The sequence below is a fragment of the Lissotriton helveticus genome, chromosome 7, assembly GCF_964261635.1.
Source record: "Lissotriton helveticus chromosome 7, aLisHel1.1, whole genome shotgun sequence".
In the NCBI taxonomy this organism is placed as follows: domain Eukaryota; kingdom Metazoa; phylum Chordata; class Amphibia; order Caudata; family Salamandridae; genus Lissotriton; species Lissotriton helveticus.
The window spans coordinates 685,799,228-685,818,484 of NC_136068.1; the positions used below are offsets into that span (position 1 = coordinate 685,799,228).

Sequence of the window (19,257 nt, forward strand, 5' to 3'; positions counted from 1 at the left end):
CACCCTCTACTCCTCCGATTCTGGTAGGCTATGAAGAGAAACGGCTATAGCCATCATGGTGTTTTTCAGAAACTTCTCAAGTCTTCTGAAGCTCAATAATGTCTAATTAATCGATAAAGGCTAGCCATGCTTCCAAATTCATGTTCAAGGCAAGACCACTGTATCCCAGTTTATAACATTTGCTGCTCCTGTTTCAAAAGATGCGGTTCCCCCATTGAACAATTCTCAGGCTCCTTGAACTTGCCAGAGTTAAGGCGTGGTCAAACTCTGTTGTCAAACTAAATCAATAGTTCTATAGCAGGAAAATCTATTGTAAAGCATAAAAAGCCCAGTTGAGTTTGTATCAGTGGGCTGCACCACTATTGGACGTGAATGAAGAGAGATAGCAGTGGATTTATAAAAAGCCCAATGGAAGAGCCTTGATAGCTCTATGGCTAGCACTTAAGTTGCGAGATTGAGAAAGTAAATTGCCAACTTGAATTGGGCTCCTAAAATGAATTGTGATAGTGTCTCCTTCATGACTTTCCACCATGCTCAGTCCATTATACCTGGCTCCCAAAAAGGATTTGATTGGAATAGAGAGGGTTAATATCAAGAAACTTTGAGAGCCAGTGAATAACTTTATTCTTTAGCCGTGAGGCATTTTCCAAAGCCCCCTTGCATAATGGCGGAACATTGGATGAGGTAAGCACGTACAGGTATGCCTCCGGGGATAAGGTGATAGTTGGCAACAGTCCGGAATCGCAAGCATGTGATTTTAGATGGTTAGTCTGCAAGACGCCCAATTTAGCTTAAACAAGAACAAGTCATGGATTTGTATCGGAAGATATAATGGTAGCGATATCACCCAGCCTCGTATGCTGGGGTTTCACACCAGGCGACCCATTAATGGTGTGGTGCAAGATGTTTGGAGGCATGGCCGGCCAAATGCTTGCCAGTTTGGTTAAGGAGGCTAGACTAACAAATATGGGTTCCAATTGATCCTTTTGTGTATTACCCAACATGCCGTGGAGTCGTTCAAGGGCATATTCCAATGCAGGCAGAATTAGGTCCTCCCCCTAAAGTGCCTATTGCTTTGTCACAAAAAGGCAGCACTCTAGCTTTCTTTTTCTTACGCTTGACTGATCTGCCGATGGAGAGCCACTGTACACTGAGTACATTAAAGGTCTTGAACTGCTAGTGGCTGTGTTTGCTTTGTTCAAATATGATGTACTTACACTGCTGTGGTGCCTACCTGTGTCAGTTCAATGATTTGATTGGATTTTAACTTAATTTGATTTGAACTAGATTTATAGAGTGCAGCAAATACCCATAGGCCTCAAGGCGCTGTAGTCTTGATCGTCTGATTCAGCCAGGAAGCAGTTAAACAGAGTTGCAACATTGCTTAACCCCTTGGCCGCGGCGGTAAATCCGCCGCGGCGCTGGGGAGATGGGGGACGCGTGGCGCCGCCATGCTCGTGATGGAACCCCTCCGTCACGAGCGCGCTGTGCTTGTGACGGAGTGGTTCCGTCACGGCCCCGCCCGCTCATTAGAACGGCCACGCAGGTGCGGAATTCCTGCAGCGTGGTTGGGGCGGCCACGCCGTGACGGAACCACTCCGTCACCAGCACAGCGCGTCCGTGGCTTGTGGCGGAGTGGTTCCATCACCAGCACGGAAGGGGTTCAAGGTCTCCCTAGAAGGTGAAAAGTCAAGTCCTTAGGGCATTTCTAAAGGGAGAATGCAGTTTGATACAAGTCATATGATGAGTTCCACACTCTTGCTGCCATGCGCGAGAATGCTCTGCCTCACCATCTCTTCTTCCAGACTCTGGGCACTGTACCCAGATTGAGGTGAGCCGAGCGAAGATTTCTCCCAGGGATATACCAGTGAAACATTGCCGTGATTCCATCCGGACTGGCCTGATAAAGGGCGTTGTGTACAATGCAAAGGGCCTTGAACAAAATGTGCTTTTTTATAGGGCACCAGTGCAGACCAAGTAAACCCTTGGACACCGACTGCCGTTTAGGAATGTCCAAGGTAAGCCCTGCCAACGTATTGTGCACTAACTGCAGTTTGGCTCGTATGCCATTATTTGTATCCAAATAAAGCGCATTACAATATCGATTCTTGACATAACCAATGCCAGGGCAACTTGTTTCTGTGCCGAGTGGTGGATAAAAAGGAAGATTTCCTTCATCATTATGGTGAGCCAGAAACAAGTTGTACGGTTGGTGTGCCAGTCCAGTGACCGCTCGCTGTCCAATGTCACCCCTAGATTCTTAGCCTACTCTGTTGGAGCTTGTAAGGTACCTAGAGTGTCCAGCTACTAATTGTTGTTCCAGATGGAGGATTGAGTTCCAAAGAAAACCACCTCGGTCTTCTCCCCATTAAGGTTCAGGTAGTTTCTTTCCATCCACCCTGCTACTGCTGTCATACAATGGTTAAAGTTAGCTGCGGTAGCTGCTGTGTCGACACAATGATCTGGGAGTTGTCGGCACACGAGACCGCTAGTAGCCCATTGGAGCAGATGATCCTGGCAGGTGGAGTGATGTAGAGGTTAAAAAGTGTAGGGCTCAAAGATGAGCACTGCAGCACACCACATTGCAGAGAAAACAAGTCCAACTGCAGGCTTCGAAAAATCTACTCGCTACGGCGAGTCAGATTTTTTCAAGTCGAGCTATTTAAAGGACCTAATCACCCTTTCTGGCGAATGACTTTAAACAGAAAAGGATCAGGTGTTTTGTTCATTCAGCAAATTAATGCACAATAAAGACACCTTTAAATCTTGTTTTTATCTTGACACATTTGCTGCCTGTTCAAGGACAGAGGTCAAATGTCAGGTGGTCTTTTCACTAATTGATCCCTATGTTTTCCTGGAAAATGACAGTTACAGGTTTTTGTCAAGTGATCTATCTGACAATCATTGTAAGATGTCAGTTTTTTTCCTAAAACAACATTTAAACAGCTTGTAAATGAATAGCACAAATATTTCAAAATATGTCAGGAATTACGAAAACACATTTTTTGGTAATTCAGAAGTGGGATGCAAACAAAGATTTCAAAAGGAGCAAAACAAATCAGAACGCTTTACTTGGTGATGTGCAAATTACAAATATTTGCAGAAACCCTATTCTAAACATTGTTTGCACACTACACAGTTTTATCAGTAGGCAGCATGGTAGTGGGGAATTCTGTGGCCATTTCAATGGAAAATATGCTGAGTGCAAATGGTCATTCTACCGCTTCATACTTTAGGTATGTATTTATTAAAAAAGTTCTTCGTTTTTAATCATGATTTGAGAAACATTCCTGCCCTATGACAATGCTGTTAAGTAACTAAGAGGCAACTCAGCGGCTATGTGTATCCTATATTTGACTAGATTTGTATTATATATCAAGAAAAAGATTAGTTTATTAAATTAAAGAAAAGTGTTTTGTTTATAACAGACATGCTGAGCTTGCGTATTTGAAGGGGGTCTCATATGTGATAAAGAAGAAAATGGCAGCTCAGTGAATTAAAATATTTGACAGGATCACATAATTTGAGACCATTTTATCTGTCAGGTTGGGTAGATTAATTAAGTCACTGGCCTACAGCTCTAGTAACATTTTTACGATTTTTCGAGGTTTGGTCAGAAATTGGTTCACCATCACCCTTTGGGATCTTTGCTTAAGGAAAGAAGACAGTAGTTTCAAAGCCATTTCTGTAACATCCATTTCTCATAGGCCTTCAATAAATGGGGATTGGGAGATGGTGTCAATAGCCGTGGACAGATCAAACAGGATCAGAGCAGCGCCCTGCCGTTTATCCACTAGCCACCTAATACAGTCGGTGGCAGACATCAATGCTGTTACAGTTCTGTCTTTTCTGGAACTCAAACTATGACACATCCAACCAACTCTGTTCTTCCACAAATGCCATCAAGTGGCTATTGAGATGTTTCTCCAAGATCTTGGGTAGGACTGGAAGTAGAGAGATAGGATGGTAGTTTTTAAGGTCCTTAAGGTCGAGGTTGAGCTTCACTATTGCTTCCTTTCACAACCGCGGGTGTAGCACCCAGAAGAGATGTCTTTGCTTATCATAGATGAAAGTGGGTGCCCTACTTCGCCGGCCAGCATGTGCAGAGTTTTAGGTGCACATGGTTAAAGGGGAGACCCCAACTTGGTGTTAATAAGGGGCTGCTCAACAAGTTCTGGGGTAATGAAAGGAAAGACGGTGAGCATATTTGCAGCTTTTTCCTGGAGTTCGATGTTTTAGGATATTCTGACTGAAGCTCTCTACTTTAAGACGTCATTGGAAAAAATACAGTCTAGGTTGTGTCCTGCAACGTGGGTGGAGACTCTGACCACTGATGCACTCCAAGGCAGGCCAAAGTCTTTCAGTGCTATTGAATCATAATTAGCAGTATTCTCAAGATGAAAATCCTCAAAAATGGCAATATTACTATTTACTATGAAGGGTGCTATGAGGTTCGATATTTGTCGGGAAGGAGGTCCTAGGTCCAGGGATCCTATAGATTAGCATCCCGAAAAGGAGCTGGTGGGGGATATTTTAAGCGTAAAATACAAGGCTTCGCAAGAGCTACTACTGAAGCTAGACTCTAGATGACATTGATACTGTGCTTTAAAAACCACCGCCAGCCCTCCTCCTGGCCTCCCTACTCTATCCAGTCTGTGAATTTAAAAAGATGGAGTAATCTCATCCACTACATCAGAGTGTGAGGCATTATTGGCTCATGGTTCCGTAACAAAGACTCCATCTGGGTCGTGAGCAGCCAGAAAATTTGCAAATTCAACTTTGTTTTATTAATGACCTCGCATTAATTAGGAACCCTTTCAATTTGACCTCCAAACTGACTGCTTCCTTAGGTATCCAAGCTGTTTTTGTACTATTATCAAAGTTCTGGGGTGCGCCGGCGGGCGAGTAGGATGCCTTAAAACCACAGATCATTAGATCAATGGGGTTCACCCACAGAATCAGAGGACCTGGGTATGAATAGTATAATAAGGAGGGTGGTCCTTGACTATGAATTGGTACTAAACTTATATAGTTGTCATTTGTTTCTCAATGGTGCGATTAGATCTGCATATGTTGATTAAAGCAACATGGGGGAGATATATTCAAGAGCTATTGGTTGTATGCACATTGACTGCAAGCATAAAAAGTACCCAATATATAGCAAAATCAATTTGTGAACAGAAACATTGATTATAACCACACTCTGATTTCTCGTTATATCAAAATTCACGTATTTATTTACAATACCATAAAACAGTTTTAAACGGCGCAAAGGACTATCAGGGTGTCACCAAACCACGGAAGTATCTGGTTAGCGCGGACGCGGTTCCGATACTGAACAGATACCGGCGAAGGTCGTTCCACGGCACGTAGTTACTGCCTAAAGTCTTCGGAAGGTCAATCGGGGACTCGATATTTAAAATTGAAGTGAAACCTTAAATCATCCAACCGAGGCAACGTTGGCACCCTTGAGTGCTACCACTACCGGTAGGCCCGAGGGGGCACCGGTAGGACTTCCCTACTAGCTACTTTTTAGTGGCCCAACATGAAAGATCAACCTGAGTGAATGTTAAGTTGTACTAATTGGACCACCAACAAGATACTAGGTGACCAACTCCCTACAAGCTTGGACAGAGGTCCAACCTGAGCAGTATTATTGGTGTTCAATTCAGATCACCCTTTGGAATACGGCCAAGTCTTCCCCCTCCCTTTCGCCCCTATCCCATCACCTTGTCCTGAAGAAGACCCGCAGCTGAGGTCCCAAATACCCCAGGAGCACTAGGGTCGAAACGTCGACGCTTATCATTTTGAATGCCTGTACCCTGTCTCGTTTAAGTTCCCTCCCCTTTTCAATTGTTGTGGGCAGGCTGTTATGATAGCGGAAGCTGTCCCGCTTTGGTTTTTGTAAATAGTACAATTGTATATTATACTTGCTCTCTTTTCCCCTTTCCTCTCTACACCACTAAGAGCACCCCTTTCCCCTTTTCACGGACTATACCCTGATAGTCCTTTGCGCCGTTTAAAACTGTTTTATGGTATTGTAAATAAATCCGTGAATTTTGATATAACGAGAAATCAGAGTGTGGTTATAATCAATGTTTCTGTTCACAAATTGATTTTGCTATATCTTGGGTACTTTTTATGCTTGCAGTCAATGTGCATACAACCAATAGCTCTTGAATATATCTCCCCCATGTTGCTTTAATCAACATATGCAGATCTAATCGCACCATTGAGAAACAAATGACAACTATATAAGTTTAGTGCCAATTCATAGTCAAGGACCACCCTCATTATACTTAAAACCACAGATGTTACATATGCATCATCTTAAATCATACGTCTTTGAAGCCAAATGGCGCACAAGAAGCAGGGTTACCCTCCTCCCGTAGCTTCAGTAGTTATTCTCTGGAATACACAGTGCGTGGGGGCATAGCTAGACCAGCAGGACCAGGGATCCGGCTGCCAGGTGCTGCCCAGACTTGGATGGGCTCAGACGAGCTTGCCTTTGGCACATCAGCTCAGACATGCCCCTTAAGTAGCATCTTTAGTCCCAACAACTAGAGTCCTAAATCTCAACATGTCCCCTTCTCTTCAACCAGGGAGTGGGCAGCGTATACCTTTCCCTCTGCAGCAATTGCTTCCTAATGGACCGTGGCTGACCGGGGAGTAGGTATTAGACTCGGGTTAAAAGGATCGCCGCAACTCCGAACATACCTTTCAAAACAAAAAGCAATTAAAATATACGTGAGCGATCAGGCAGCACTGAGACTACAGGCATGTCCGCACATGCGTGCCCCTTAAGTAGCATCTCCAGTCCAATGACTAGAGTGCTAAATTCTAAAATGTCCCCCTCTCCTCGACCAGGAAGTGGGCAGCATATACCTTTCTCAACGCAGCAATCGATTCCTAATGGACCGTGGCGGACCGGGAAGAAGGAATTAGACTAAAAGATTAAAAGGATCACCACAAACCATCTCAAGATAGATGTCTTTTGGCCGAATCGATCTCTTTGATTACTCCATCTGCTCACACAAGAAAGTAATGGACAGTAGCCCCAGTGTTAGTTATGCTAGCTTTACTGATACCTCCGGGTCTAGCCAGCGCTATATAAAACTCGGCAAATAAATAAATAAATACTTGTAGCCTTGTGCTTTCCCATGGTTGCAGTGCGTGCTAACAAGTTACACTGACCCGTGCCTCAATGAATCAATGTACCAGGGGAGGCCTTGTTCAGGCGTTCGTGGGCATAGACGGGCCTACTCTTAGCCAAGTATTCGCCCAGACCAGCATGCAGGCGTTTCCTGCTCCGCGGGCTCCTAGGCTTCAATGTATGTGCTTGACCAGTGCCTCCTTGCTCCGCCACATACACTGACCAAGCAATATTATGGGATTAGTAGTGTCAGAAGCCTTTTACCTCCAGCAACAACAAAACCTGTGGTGTAAATAATTGTTTGACTAGCACACGCTGTTAGATTTGAGGTGTTGGCTTATTTTGATTTTTATGCTTTTTCCTCTTTATTCCATAACTTGTATTGCTGCCTCTTGGCTTACCCTTGGGGTAAACTACTTGTGAAATTACTCTGAAAGCTTTACTGATGTTAAGTTAAAAATCAACAGCATTTGCTTGATAAACATAGTCTGTGCACTGCAAAAAATGTGTGCTTGTGATGAAGCACGACCATTGGTAGTCAACCCCCACCACTCCCAAAGTTGGTTCTTCTCTGCTGTTGGCTCGAGATTTTAACTGTGGGGAGGATGGAGGTTTGAGGAATGCGCCTGAAGGTAAAGACATAGACTAGTTGGTTACAAAGGGTTGGGGGTGAATGAATATTGGAAACATCAGCATTTGAATCCTCGGTTCCCAAGATGTCTCACCTCTGCTTTTTCAGAGCTGTAGTATGAACCAATAAAATGTGCTGATCAGGTTAGCCAGTTAGAATTATAAAGCCATGTTTCCTGCACACATGAAACCGTGTGTTAAGAAAACCAAGCTACCCTGTTTTAGTTAACAAACTGCTGACAGGAGTAATATTCTGATATTTCAGTGCCTTTTAGATGTTGACATGAGTGGTTGACTCTGGCTTGCAAACAGGAAGCCTGTGCCAAGAACACAGTCCAGGAAGTACTCGTGCAGCAGAAAGTACCATATCCGGTTCAGGTTGCAACACATTGTGTGGGAGGTTAGCGCACAATAAAGACTTCGAGCCATGCCCACGGGTACTGTAGGTACGTGGACACGATGTATGGCAAATTAACTTAAAAAGGTATATCATTACAAAACTGGGGAAAAGTACCCAAAAAAATAATGTTAAAGAATATTACAGACCAATAACTTCTCTAAATTATTAAAAGAAAACACAAATATTTAGAAGAGGAGTTTTATTTGAAGAGGTGTTATGTTTATGATCCATAACCTAAACTAATGACATTTGCAGTTATGGTGAGCCATGGTAACATACCACCCTCTCCCACTAAAGCCATAACATTCTGAAACTTGCCTGTTTAGGGCTCGGACTCCTCCCCACTGAAAGTGGGAGGAGTTAGAGAACTAATGTTAAAGAAGAAAAACAAGCATTAGAAATGCAATCGGGCTCGGATTTATTTGAGTTTGAGCTAATGGCATTGTAAATGCCAATGTCTTTTATCCATGTGTTATGGAGTGTATGCATGTGGTGTGTAGTAGAAATATGTGGGTTGGATTGGAATTGTATCAATGGTGGCATGCTGCGCTTTAGATGAATTTGTTTAAAAGTGAAGTGCACCATACTGCGATTGCTACAATAGTTTATTGTGGATGCGTTAACAATTGATGTGTGCACTGATGGCTGTTGGTGTGTGTGCCTGTAGAAATTGTTCACTGATGGATGGTGGTGCGTGTGCTTGGTGGAAGCGTGCACTGCTGGCTGGAGGTGTGTGTGCCTGGTGGAAGCGTGCACTGACGGCTGGTGGTGTGTGTGCCTGGTAAACGTGTGTACAGATGGCTGGTGGTGTGTGTGCCTGGTGAAAGCGTGCACTGATGGCTGGTGGTGAGTGCGCCTAGTAAAAGCGTGCACTGACGGCTGGTGGTGAGTGCGCCTGGTAAAAGAGTGCACTGACGGCTGGTGTTTGTGTGCCTGGTGAAAGTGTGCACTGATGGCTGGTGGTGTGTGTGTGTGTGTTTGGTGAAAGAGTGCACTGACGTTTGGTGTTGTGTGCCTGGTGGAAGCCTGCACTGACGCCTGGTGGTGTTTGTGCCCGGTGAAAGCGTGCACTGATGGCTGTTGGTGTTTGTGCCTGGTGAAAGCGTGCACTGACGGCTGGTGGTGTGTGGTTGTGTGTGTGGTGGTGAGTGGTGGTGAGTGTGTGGTGGTGAGAGTGTGGTGTGTGTGTGTGGTCACACTCGCTCTGCACTCACTCTGCACTCACTCTGCACTCACTCACACTCTGCACTCACTCACACTCTGCACTCACTCACACTCTGCACTCACTCACACTCTGCACTCACTCTGCACTTCTACTCGCTCTGCACTGACTCTGCAATCACTCACTCTGCACGCACTCACTCACACTGCACTCACTCTCTGCACTCACTCACACTCTGCACTCACTCACACTCTGCACTCACTCTGCACTTGCACTCACTCTGCACTCACTACAGCAATCTCTCCCATCTGCCCCGCAGGACTACTAGTGGGCTATGCACCATTGTAGCCAGGGCTCTGCAGAGCCATGTCACCAGATGTCTATTCAAAAGGCAGTTTTGAGGGAACAGATTTAATCTTAAATCAGAACAAATTATAACTCTGCTTCTGGATAATCCGGTGTAAACTGTATGAACTTGTTTTCAGACAGACGTAAAGAGAGCTGCACTGTTCACAGTGGGGGCCTACATGGGAACAGGAACATGTTATGGGTGTTGGGGGCTCAAAGTATTATTCGGGGGTATTCGGAACAACTAATAATATAGGACCCAATTCCAGCTCTTTCATGGCCTTATCACAGACAGTGCAAAGGCACAATTGTCCAAATTCTAACGGCGTTTTTATTTAATATTCATGGATAGTGAGGTACGTTTTCAATATTTTAAGACAGCAGGAGCTCACACATATTACTGAAAATATTCTCTGTGACACCCTCTGACTTCTCATATGTGAGGTGTTTTGGGGATCCAAAAGACTTTTTATGTATGTTGGATGAAAAACATTTGTCTGTAATAGACTCTCACACATCGCCCACATTAAAAGTGCATCAACGGAAAACTATCTGTTTAAGGATTACAAGGTCGTCAGGGCAAGATTGCAGAACAGGGTCGGATCTATCAGGGCCCCTGAAAAGATGGGACCCTGCGCAAGCGCCAACTAAGAGACGGTAATCGGGAAATCCTGAACTTGTTATGATTCGTCATGTGTTATCAAATACGTCCAATGTAAACCTATGAACGGAACTCACATTGCCGGTTATTATGGAGCCTTTCGTCATAGAAGACTTGCTGGTTCTTTTAGAAAGAACTGCGTAATATAAAACCTATCGAAATCCAGGAAACGCACCAGGAAGAGCGATGTTGCCACCTGAATATCCACCAACCTGCCTTACAATAGGCGATCCATGCATTGAAGCTGTCCTTTGGAAGTCAGTACGCATGCGCACACTAAACCCAGCCGGCACTTCCCAGGCGTATTTGAATCAAGTGGAATGAAAACAAGCTGGTCACCGGAGGGAGAGGCTCTGCAGTGCAGAGCCCGAGTTCCGGCCTTCCTGGGTTCTCTAAGGGGTAGATGCTACAGAAACATCGGCATATTTACCTCGGCTAGGCGTCGGCGGCTGCAGCAGCCAGCTAAGCCGGGGGGGTGGGCAGGAATAAGCGGTACAGCGTTGAAGATGCTTCTCAAAACGAGACGCTAAGTCCGTGACCTAAAGTGTCTAATGCAGCTGCGAGAGAAGAGCATGGACAGTGCACCGCAGACATAGCAAGGTAGAAACAAAGAAACCCGTTGCTGCAATCCTCCCCATACGGCATCCTGGGGACCGACAGCAGCGTGAGCTAAGAAACCGCATGACAGATCCATGTGCTGGTGCTGCACTGAAAGCAAAAAAAAGCCCGCTCCCAAAAAAAAAAAAAAAGCTGCGCGCTGAGCGCTGCAGAATTGTGAACGCGCCCGGCCATCTGGATTCACTAACGGAGGCACCCTGACAGCTCCTAATTATAATTTATGTACTTCTTTGCGCGAGCACGAACGAAATATGCCCAAAATGGCGGAACAAAACTACATTTACCCTATCACTTCAAGCCTATTAAAACGAAAACACAAGGAAGACGAATCACTGACCAGATGACAGAAAACGCTAAGGAATGTGTGGAATTCCTCTCACCAAGGCCCTAGGAGATACTTCTTTTTTTTCTCCTTTAACATTAGTTCTCGAAACTCCTCCCAGTTTCACTGGGGAGGAGTCCGAGCCCTAAAAAAGAAGTATCTCCTAGGGCTTTGGCCGAGACAAATTCCAGACATTCCTTAGAGTGTTCTGTCATCTGGCCAGTGATTCGTCTTCCTTGTGTTGTCGTTTTAATAGGCTTGAAGTGATAGGGTAAATGTAGTTTTGTTCCGCCATTTTGGGCATATTTCGTTCGTGCTCGCGCAAAGAAGTACATAAATTATAATTAGGAGCTGTCAGGGTGGCCGTGTAATGCATTCCAGATGGTGTGCGCGCGTTCACCATCTAGCAGTGTGTTTGTCGGGCGCGCGTCCTCCTCACGTGCACACAGGCATAGACGCCGTGTGCGGCTCCTTCCACATTTATTAGTTACTTCACCTATCTGTGTTTAGTTTAGGTTTTGCACACACGTGCGTCTGTAACTCGTTTTAGATGATCCGTGAGGCGAAGGGTTCCGTTTTTTCAGCGCCACTGTATTTTTTTAAAATAGATCTCGGAAAGATGAAATAGAAAGAGAAATGGTGTGTAAACACGTCCGGCATTTAATTTGGATGTCTCCGCTTTCCGCACAAAGAGGTACGAAGAGGAGCAGTATTCGTCTCATTAATATATAAATATTGTATATATATTATTCCAAAACTGTGCGATGGTACTTTTCCCCAAATTGGAATTGTGGCAGACGCGTAAGCGGTACGTTTTCTAAAAATCATATATAGATATCCGCGGTCCCCTCGCTTATAAACTTGAATGCAGTTTTTTTTAGTTGCACATTTTTTTTTTTAGCAACTGCGTCATGAACATAATTTATGCAGGGCGAGGGCTGCATGCTAAACAGGATTTCTCTAAAGAGAGGGAGGGCCCTGCAGCTCCTCACAAGCAGAGGAGAGAGGACACCATGCCAAGGACACGGAGATCTCACCTCTGGGACGGAACGGCGGAGGAAACTCCAGGAAGACGCACAACTTGGCCTCCCTGCAAGAATGTGCGAGGCAGGCGCTCGGAAAGCAAAGCTGGCTCGGGTGGCTGAGTGGGCTAATGTACCCGCTGCAGGCCTCAGATTTCTGATCTCGTGGTCAAAAGCGTGAACCCCAGTGTGTCCACTCAGCTGCATTCCCGTCTCCGTCAGATTGAGGAGTACCAAAACGGCTGTTTTCAGTGCTTAGCGCCAAGAGGCCAATTGAGGGCGAACAGGTTCTGTACGAATACACCTGCAATGTGGCTTCCTTTCCCAGGTGGGTCCCTGGAGGCTACATGCACTTATTGACGGAATCATAAAGGCGTAGGTACCAGAGCATTGTACACGTCTGTGAGGTTAAGCATTGTGTGTGGCTGAGTTAAGGCTACGGAGAAGGACCCCGAGTGACCTGTATTATCTAAAGTTGTACCTGCACCTGAGGGATATTAGTCTTAACTAGGTCCCGCTTGAGCAGGGGTTTGCCAGTTCAGATAGGTGGTCGGGTCAATGGAACCCTCTATGAAGCTTCCTTAATGGTACTTAACCCACTCATTGCACCTTTAGGGCTCGGGACAGGCTGTGGCCAGATAGGAGCCCTGCACAAGTGCTGCCCTCTGTTGGTAGAAATTCTTCCCAATTCAACCTCTAGTAAGGCTTCCGCCCTCCAACACTGGTCATTTTACACCCACCATAAAACCCTGGCCTTGAGCAAGACTACAGCGATCTTCACAAAGGTGCCGCATCTCAAAAGAGGGTTTGCATTGTTCCCGCCGTCCCTCTATCAGCCCCAAAACCTCTTCCAGTGAACTTTGTCAGCACGTATTACTAACCGAGAATTTAAGGTCTGTCCAAGCTGTATAAGGTCTCCCAGATGAGATGCCTTCATCAGACAATGTTCCATGCAAAAGGGTCACAAGCATTGCATAGTGTGGCACAGATCCACACCGGCATCCTCAGGAGAGAACCCACCTAACAATCTGTAAGAAATAAAGGTCTCTGGTTGGCAGTGGTTTGCACACTGTCAGATTCACAATGGCGGACCCCAGGTACTGCACCTCACACCAGTTCCAATATATTATAGTCCTGGGCAAGAAACCCCTGCACCAGCCGTTGCGCGACGCCCCCGATTTACACACAATTAATAAATAAACGCGAGTTAGGGAACTGACTGTTCTTAGGGTATGTAAATCATGACCGATTAATTTGTTAGTTTTATATCAGAAACGCGATTACGTCCTATATTGTAAACACAAAATATACATTTCAGTAGAGGATTACCCCCCCCCCGTTCTTCCTTATGACATTCGAGTTCGGAATTAGTAATAGTAAGGAACTGTATTAAGTTATGCCACCACCAACAGTACTACCACCACCACCAGTACTACCAGTACCAGTACTGCTACAACCAGTACCACTACCACCACCAGTACTACCACCACCAGTACTACCACCACCAGTACCACCACCACCAGTACTACCACTACCAGTATTACGGGCAGCAGTACCACCACCACCAATGCTACTGCTACCAGTACCACCACCACCAGTACTCCCGCTACCAGTACCACCACCACCAGTACCACCACCACCAGTACCACCACTACCAGTACTACCACCACCAGTACTACCACCAACAGTACTACCATTACCAGTACCACCACCTCCAGTACTACCACTACTACCACTACCAGTACCACCACCAGTACTACCAGTACCACCACCACCAGTACTACCAGTACCACCACCACTAGTACTACCACTACCACCACCATCACCAGTACTACCACCATCAGTACTACCAGTACTACCACCACCAGTACTACCACTACTACAGCCACCAGTACTACCACTACTACAGCCACCAGTACTACCACTACCAGCACCAACAGTACTAACACCACCGCCAGTACTACCAGTACCACCACCACCAGTACTACCACTACCACCACCACCACATTAACACACTCCAGTATTACGGGCAGCAGTACCACCACCACCAATGCTACTGCTACCAGTACCACCACCACCAGTACTCCAGCTACCAGTACCACCACCACCACCAGTACCCCCACTACCAGTACTACCACCACCAGTACTACCACCAACAGTACTACCACCAACAGTACTACCATTACCAGTACCACCACCTCCAGTACTACCACTACTATCACTACCAGTACCACCACCAGTACTACCAGTACCACCACCACCAGTACTACCACTACCACCACCACCAGTACTACCACTACCAGTACCACCACCATCACCAGTACTACCACCATCAGTACTACCAGTACTACCACTACTACAGCCACCAGTACTACCACTACTACAGCCACCACTACTACCACTACCACCACCAACAGTACTAACACCACCGCCAGTACTACCAGTACCACCACCACCAGTACTACCACTACCACCACCACCAGTACTACCACTACCACCACCACCACATTAACATACTCCATAACACTTAGCAAAAATACATTACCATTTACAATGCCATTAGCTCAAACTCAAATAAATCCGAGCCCGATTGCATTTCTAATGCTTGTTTTATATGGTAAGTAAAGTACAAATGCAGGTATGCAGTGTTCCCGGTTATTTATTACCATTGTTTGATGTGGAGCGACTTGACCCGTGGGAGGCGAAGTCACGAATGGGTCATGCTGCCGCTCCCCTCTGTTAACAATGGCCAAAAAACGCGTATTACACTGCGCTTATGTATATATGATTTATATCATACTGTTTTTCATGTGCAGCAGTTGTAAGCAAGGGTTGATAACCACAAGCAGAACATTAGGGGTTAAATCAGTTCAGAGAGTGAAAACCACAATAACAAGGCTTTGTGAGTATGGCCCTGGTTGTTGTCTCTGAAGGTATTTTGAAATGCAGTGTTGAGGAAATAATGAGTGTTTTATTAAATCATTTGTCTTATACTGTGGTAATAACATCGCCCCACCCTGTTCATAAATGCATTGATCTGTTTATTAGTATTTTGGTTCCAAACAACCTGCATAATTGTGACATTCTTATTTTCATCCGCATGACATAAATAGATAAATGCTTCGGCAGTGAGAATGAACGTGGCCCAATAGTAAAAGCGGTTTAGAACAAGTGAAGTAATAACCACACAGTGCCAAAGTTATTAATAAAAGGCAAAGTTCAAAATTGAATTTTTACCACCATACAGCAAAACTGACATTGGAAAACCACTTTTCCTGCCTCACAGATTGCATGTACCAGTTTCTTTACAGAGGGTTTACTCCTAATAGTCATGAGGCTTCCCCCATGTGATTTTTAACTTTTAGCACAAATGTAACCCTTTGGATCTTGGTTTTGGTTAAATCAGTTTGGTTTAAACAAATGTACAGGAACAACTTCCATTGCATAAACCATATATGCATGAATGCTGTTTATTGGCAGTGCATTTGGCCATGTCTGAACTAGGGTGACTTGGTGAGCAAAATAACGATGGATTAAACCCAGATCTGTGACTGGGGGTCAATGTTTTGCCATTGCGCCACATTCCGTCCATCATCTTGTGTGTTTTTCTGTTCACACTATGTGGGAAGGGTGTGCCCAGACGTGGGTCCCTTGATCAATACGCCACTGGAGTCAAGCTATCCTGGCTGAAGATGGCTGATAGCCAGAAGCCGGTCCTAGGATGCTTGATTCAGGTCCAGGGAAGCCATGGCTTGGCAGTTCGGGCTGGACTGTTCCCATGAGGCACAGGGTCAAGACTGATTTGCATATGGCCATGTCTGAACTGGGGTGGCTTGGTGAGCAAAATAACAATGGATTAAACCGAGATCTGTGACTGGGGGTGAATATTTTGCCATTGTGCAACATTCCGTCCATCATCTTGTGTGTTTTGGTGTTGAGGGAGGGGCATCATGATTCACTCATGCTTAGCATCTCGTGAGTCGAGGCCACGCCTCACAGCCTACAGTGGTTATAATTAGCATATTACACTACATTATACACTCTGTGTATGTGTAATATTCCTTTGTGAAAGTCTAAGCGGTAGTATATAGCAAGCACCTCCTGGGATCTGGCCCCAGCCAAGCAGGAACCAGCGCCCCCGTGAGTATTTGACAAAGTCTTCACAGGCAATGAAGATGAAGTAGTAGTACTCGGTCAGTGTGTCAGATGTGACTTGGTTCCCCTTGATGAAAGGTGGGCAAGTAAGCATGTTCCACCCATAAAGTCTTGTCTGTCTGTCTGTCTATCTATCTATCTATCTATCTATCTCTATCTATCTATAAATGAAATGGGAGATTATTTTTGTGATCATTTATGTAAAATATAAAATTCTAATTTGGCGCACTCCTGGTTTGGCCTGTTGTCACTACAAGGAAACCTAAACATTTGTAAAGAGATATTAATTTTAAAAGTGTGGTAGCTTGAAATGCATGGTGGAATATCTTCAGAAAAATCCAACCTTTTGTATTTCATAACAAACTCCTACATTTCCAAAGTGCCTTTGCTCTTTTCTGACTGCTTGTCGCTTTTCATCGCCAGAGCGTGAATCAGCGATTTGGGACCTTGAGGAGCGGCACCTGCAGGAGCGGCACCAGCTCGTCAAGCAGCAGCTGAAGGAGCAGTACTTCCTGCATAGACATGAGCTGGTCTGCAAACATGGAAAGGTAACACCACCCAACTCTTGCGGAAACAGATCACGAACTGCGTTTGGTCTCTCTCTCGTCAAGGGTGTTGTTTTGGGACCATGGAGTGTTCTACTCTGATCTAAGCCTCCTTTATAGATTGGATGAACACAATGACCTCTTGGGTTAGCACGCGTGTACAGTGTGGTTATTCTTTCAGCCTTGAGGGCCATATGTTGACATTTAATTTTGTCCTAAATAAAAGGCACAACAATTTCCATGGTCACTAGTAGAAGAGTGCAGGTTAATCAGAAATGCAGGCCTTATGATCAAGATCATCAAAGTACCTTCCAAAATGGTCTTTCATGCCACGAGTCGCTTGAGTCGTCATATTGGCTGCTGCCTATATTTTTCTGTGCTACAACTTACATTCTGTTGCTAAACCAACTTCTGCCAGCTCACGATACCAGTCCCTCAGCCTACTCAATCCTCTATATTGGAAAACTTACCTCTGTGACTTGTGCCTCATCTCTTTACTCCTAGTATTCGGGCTGCCCTTAAAACACATCCAATCCAGCAACCACCGATCAGTTCAACCACTCATCGAATCCAAATAAATGTATGTGAGTCTCACACCACACTACCAAATACAGCCCCTGCCCTGAACATCCAACAAGTCCAGAAGTTCCACTCACCACATAATCTGTGTATCAGTCCATCCAGGCTGTTCCGAGTCAGATTCAGTTTCTTTAGCTGTGTAGTAAGTTGTGAGTCTTCTGTGGTATGCATCTACCATCATGGCATAAGAATTTAATGAGTAAGCCCGGAGAGCTTAACTAGGTCTGTTACAGGAGGAATCATTTGTGCGCCTGCCTGTGGCCAGGCACATATAAGTGTGCGCTAGATTGCTAGTGTAGGGATTGCGGCTGGGAGCCCTGTTAGCCAGGTACTGGCATATTTTGGGTATATACCATATGGGTTAGGGCCCAATTTAAAAGTTGGCAGTTTAGCCAGCTCAGTAAACGAGAAAAGAGTGTCAAATGGTTCAATCAGACCACAGTTAGGAGCAACTAAGAAAAAGGGGTTGATGGCCACATACACCAATAAGTCCTGAAAAATGCCTGGTAACATTACACCGTTTCATGGCTGAAACATGTCGACTGATTTGTAAGGAAACTACCACTCAATTAACTGTGGACTCTTTTCCAAACACATAATTTTAATAACCTGTCCTTAGTGAAAATTGTTTCTGATACACTACTGACTATTTTAAATCCTCACCACTCATTAGTTAAATTTACTTTACACAACACGTCTGAATCTCACTATCCTGCTCCGCAGTAAATCTGGCGTTGTAGCACACCAAAGAGGCACTCTGTCTCTTTGGTGGGGCCCGATGATGAAGCATGTCATCACCAGGTGGTGAGTGAGGGCCTTCCTTAAACGTCCTGAATGTGGCCGTCAACCCCTTTTTCTTAGTTGCTCCTAACTGTGGTCGGATTGAACCATTTGACACTCTTTTCTTGTTTACTGATTATAACCGGGGAATAAGTGTGTTGCTCTACTCTCCCTACCTCTCTTCTTGTTGAAGCGAGTTTAGCCAGCTCAACAGAGTGAATTACTCTGTCAGCCAGGCAAAGGTCCCAGTGACCACATTTTGAAAGGCCCATCGGGCCGGCATTGACAGGAATCACCATCAAGGTGCATAACATTGCCATTGGACGGAACCGTGTGGTAAAGTTTATTTCTTTTAAAAAATAAAACCCCAAAGCAGGATTTTGTTTTTGGAGAAAAAAAATGCATTCTCTCCATGAGAGCTCTCCCCTATGGCGAAGGGCATTTTGCAGTTTTCAGTGCCCCTTACCACCAGGGTTTTTATGGCAATGTAAACCGACCTCTAAGTTCTCCCGTCTAAATTACGAGGATGGACATTCAGGTCAAGCACCGACTACTCTTACTCAGTCAGACCGTCAGAAGGGGGTAACAGTGTCATGTTGAAAGACAGTGACAGTTTATTTTCATTGGCAGTGGTGATGCCCAACGACAATATGGTGTGTCCGTGATGTGTTGGGTGCATATACTTTCTAATGTGTGCTCATGCACTGGCAACTCACCCGGGGCAGCACCTGCAATTGTTTAGTCCAAGTCGCTTCGCAGTGGTGTTGTAAATGTGCCACTTCAATCATGGAAACGCCCAGGATAGGCTTGAGAAGTGGGGATTACAGGTCATTAATTTTCCTTTCTTTGTGACTCTAGACATGTCTAAATTCAGAGGATCTG

General features: G+C 45.1%; 1 protein-coding gene across 1 annotated transcript in view; it reads left to right on the top strand.

Moving 5' to 3' along the window:
• STK10 (serine/threonine kinase 10) overlaps positions 1 to 19,257 on the top strand; it is a 375,502-nt gene that overhangs the window by 320,381 nt on the left and 35,864 nt on the right. The window contains exon 15 of the mRNA XM_078653004.1: positions 16,895 to 17,019. Within this exon, the coding sequence (XP_078509130.1) occupies positions 16,895 to 17,019 (125 nt within the window). The remainder of the gene's footprint in view (positions 1 to 16,894; positions 17,020 to 19,257) is intronic.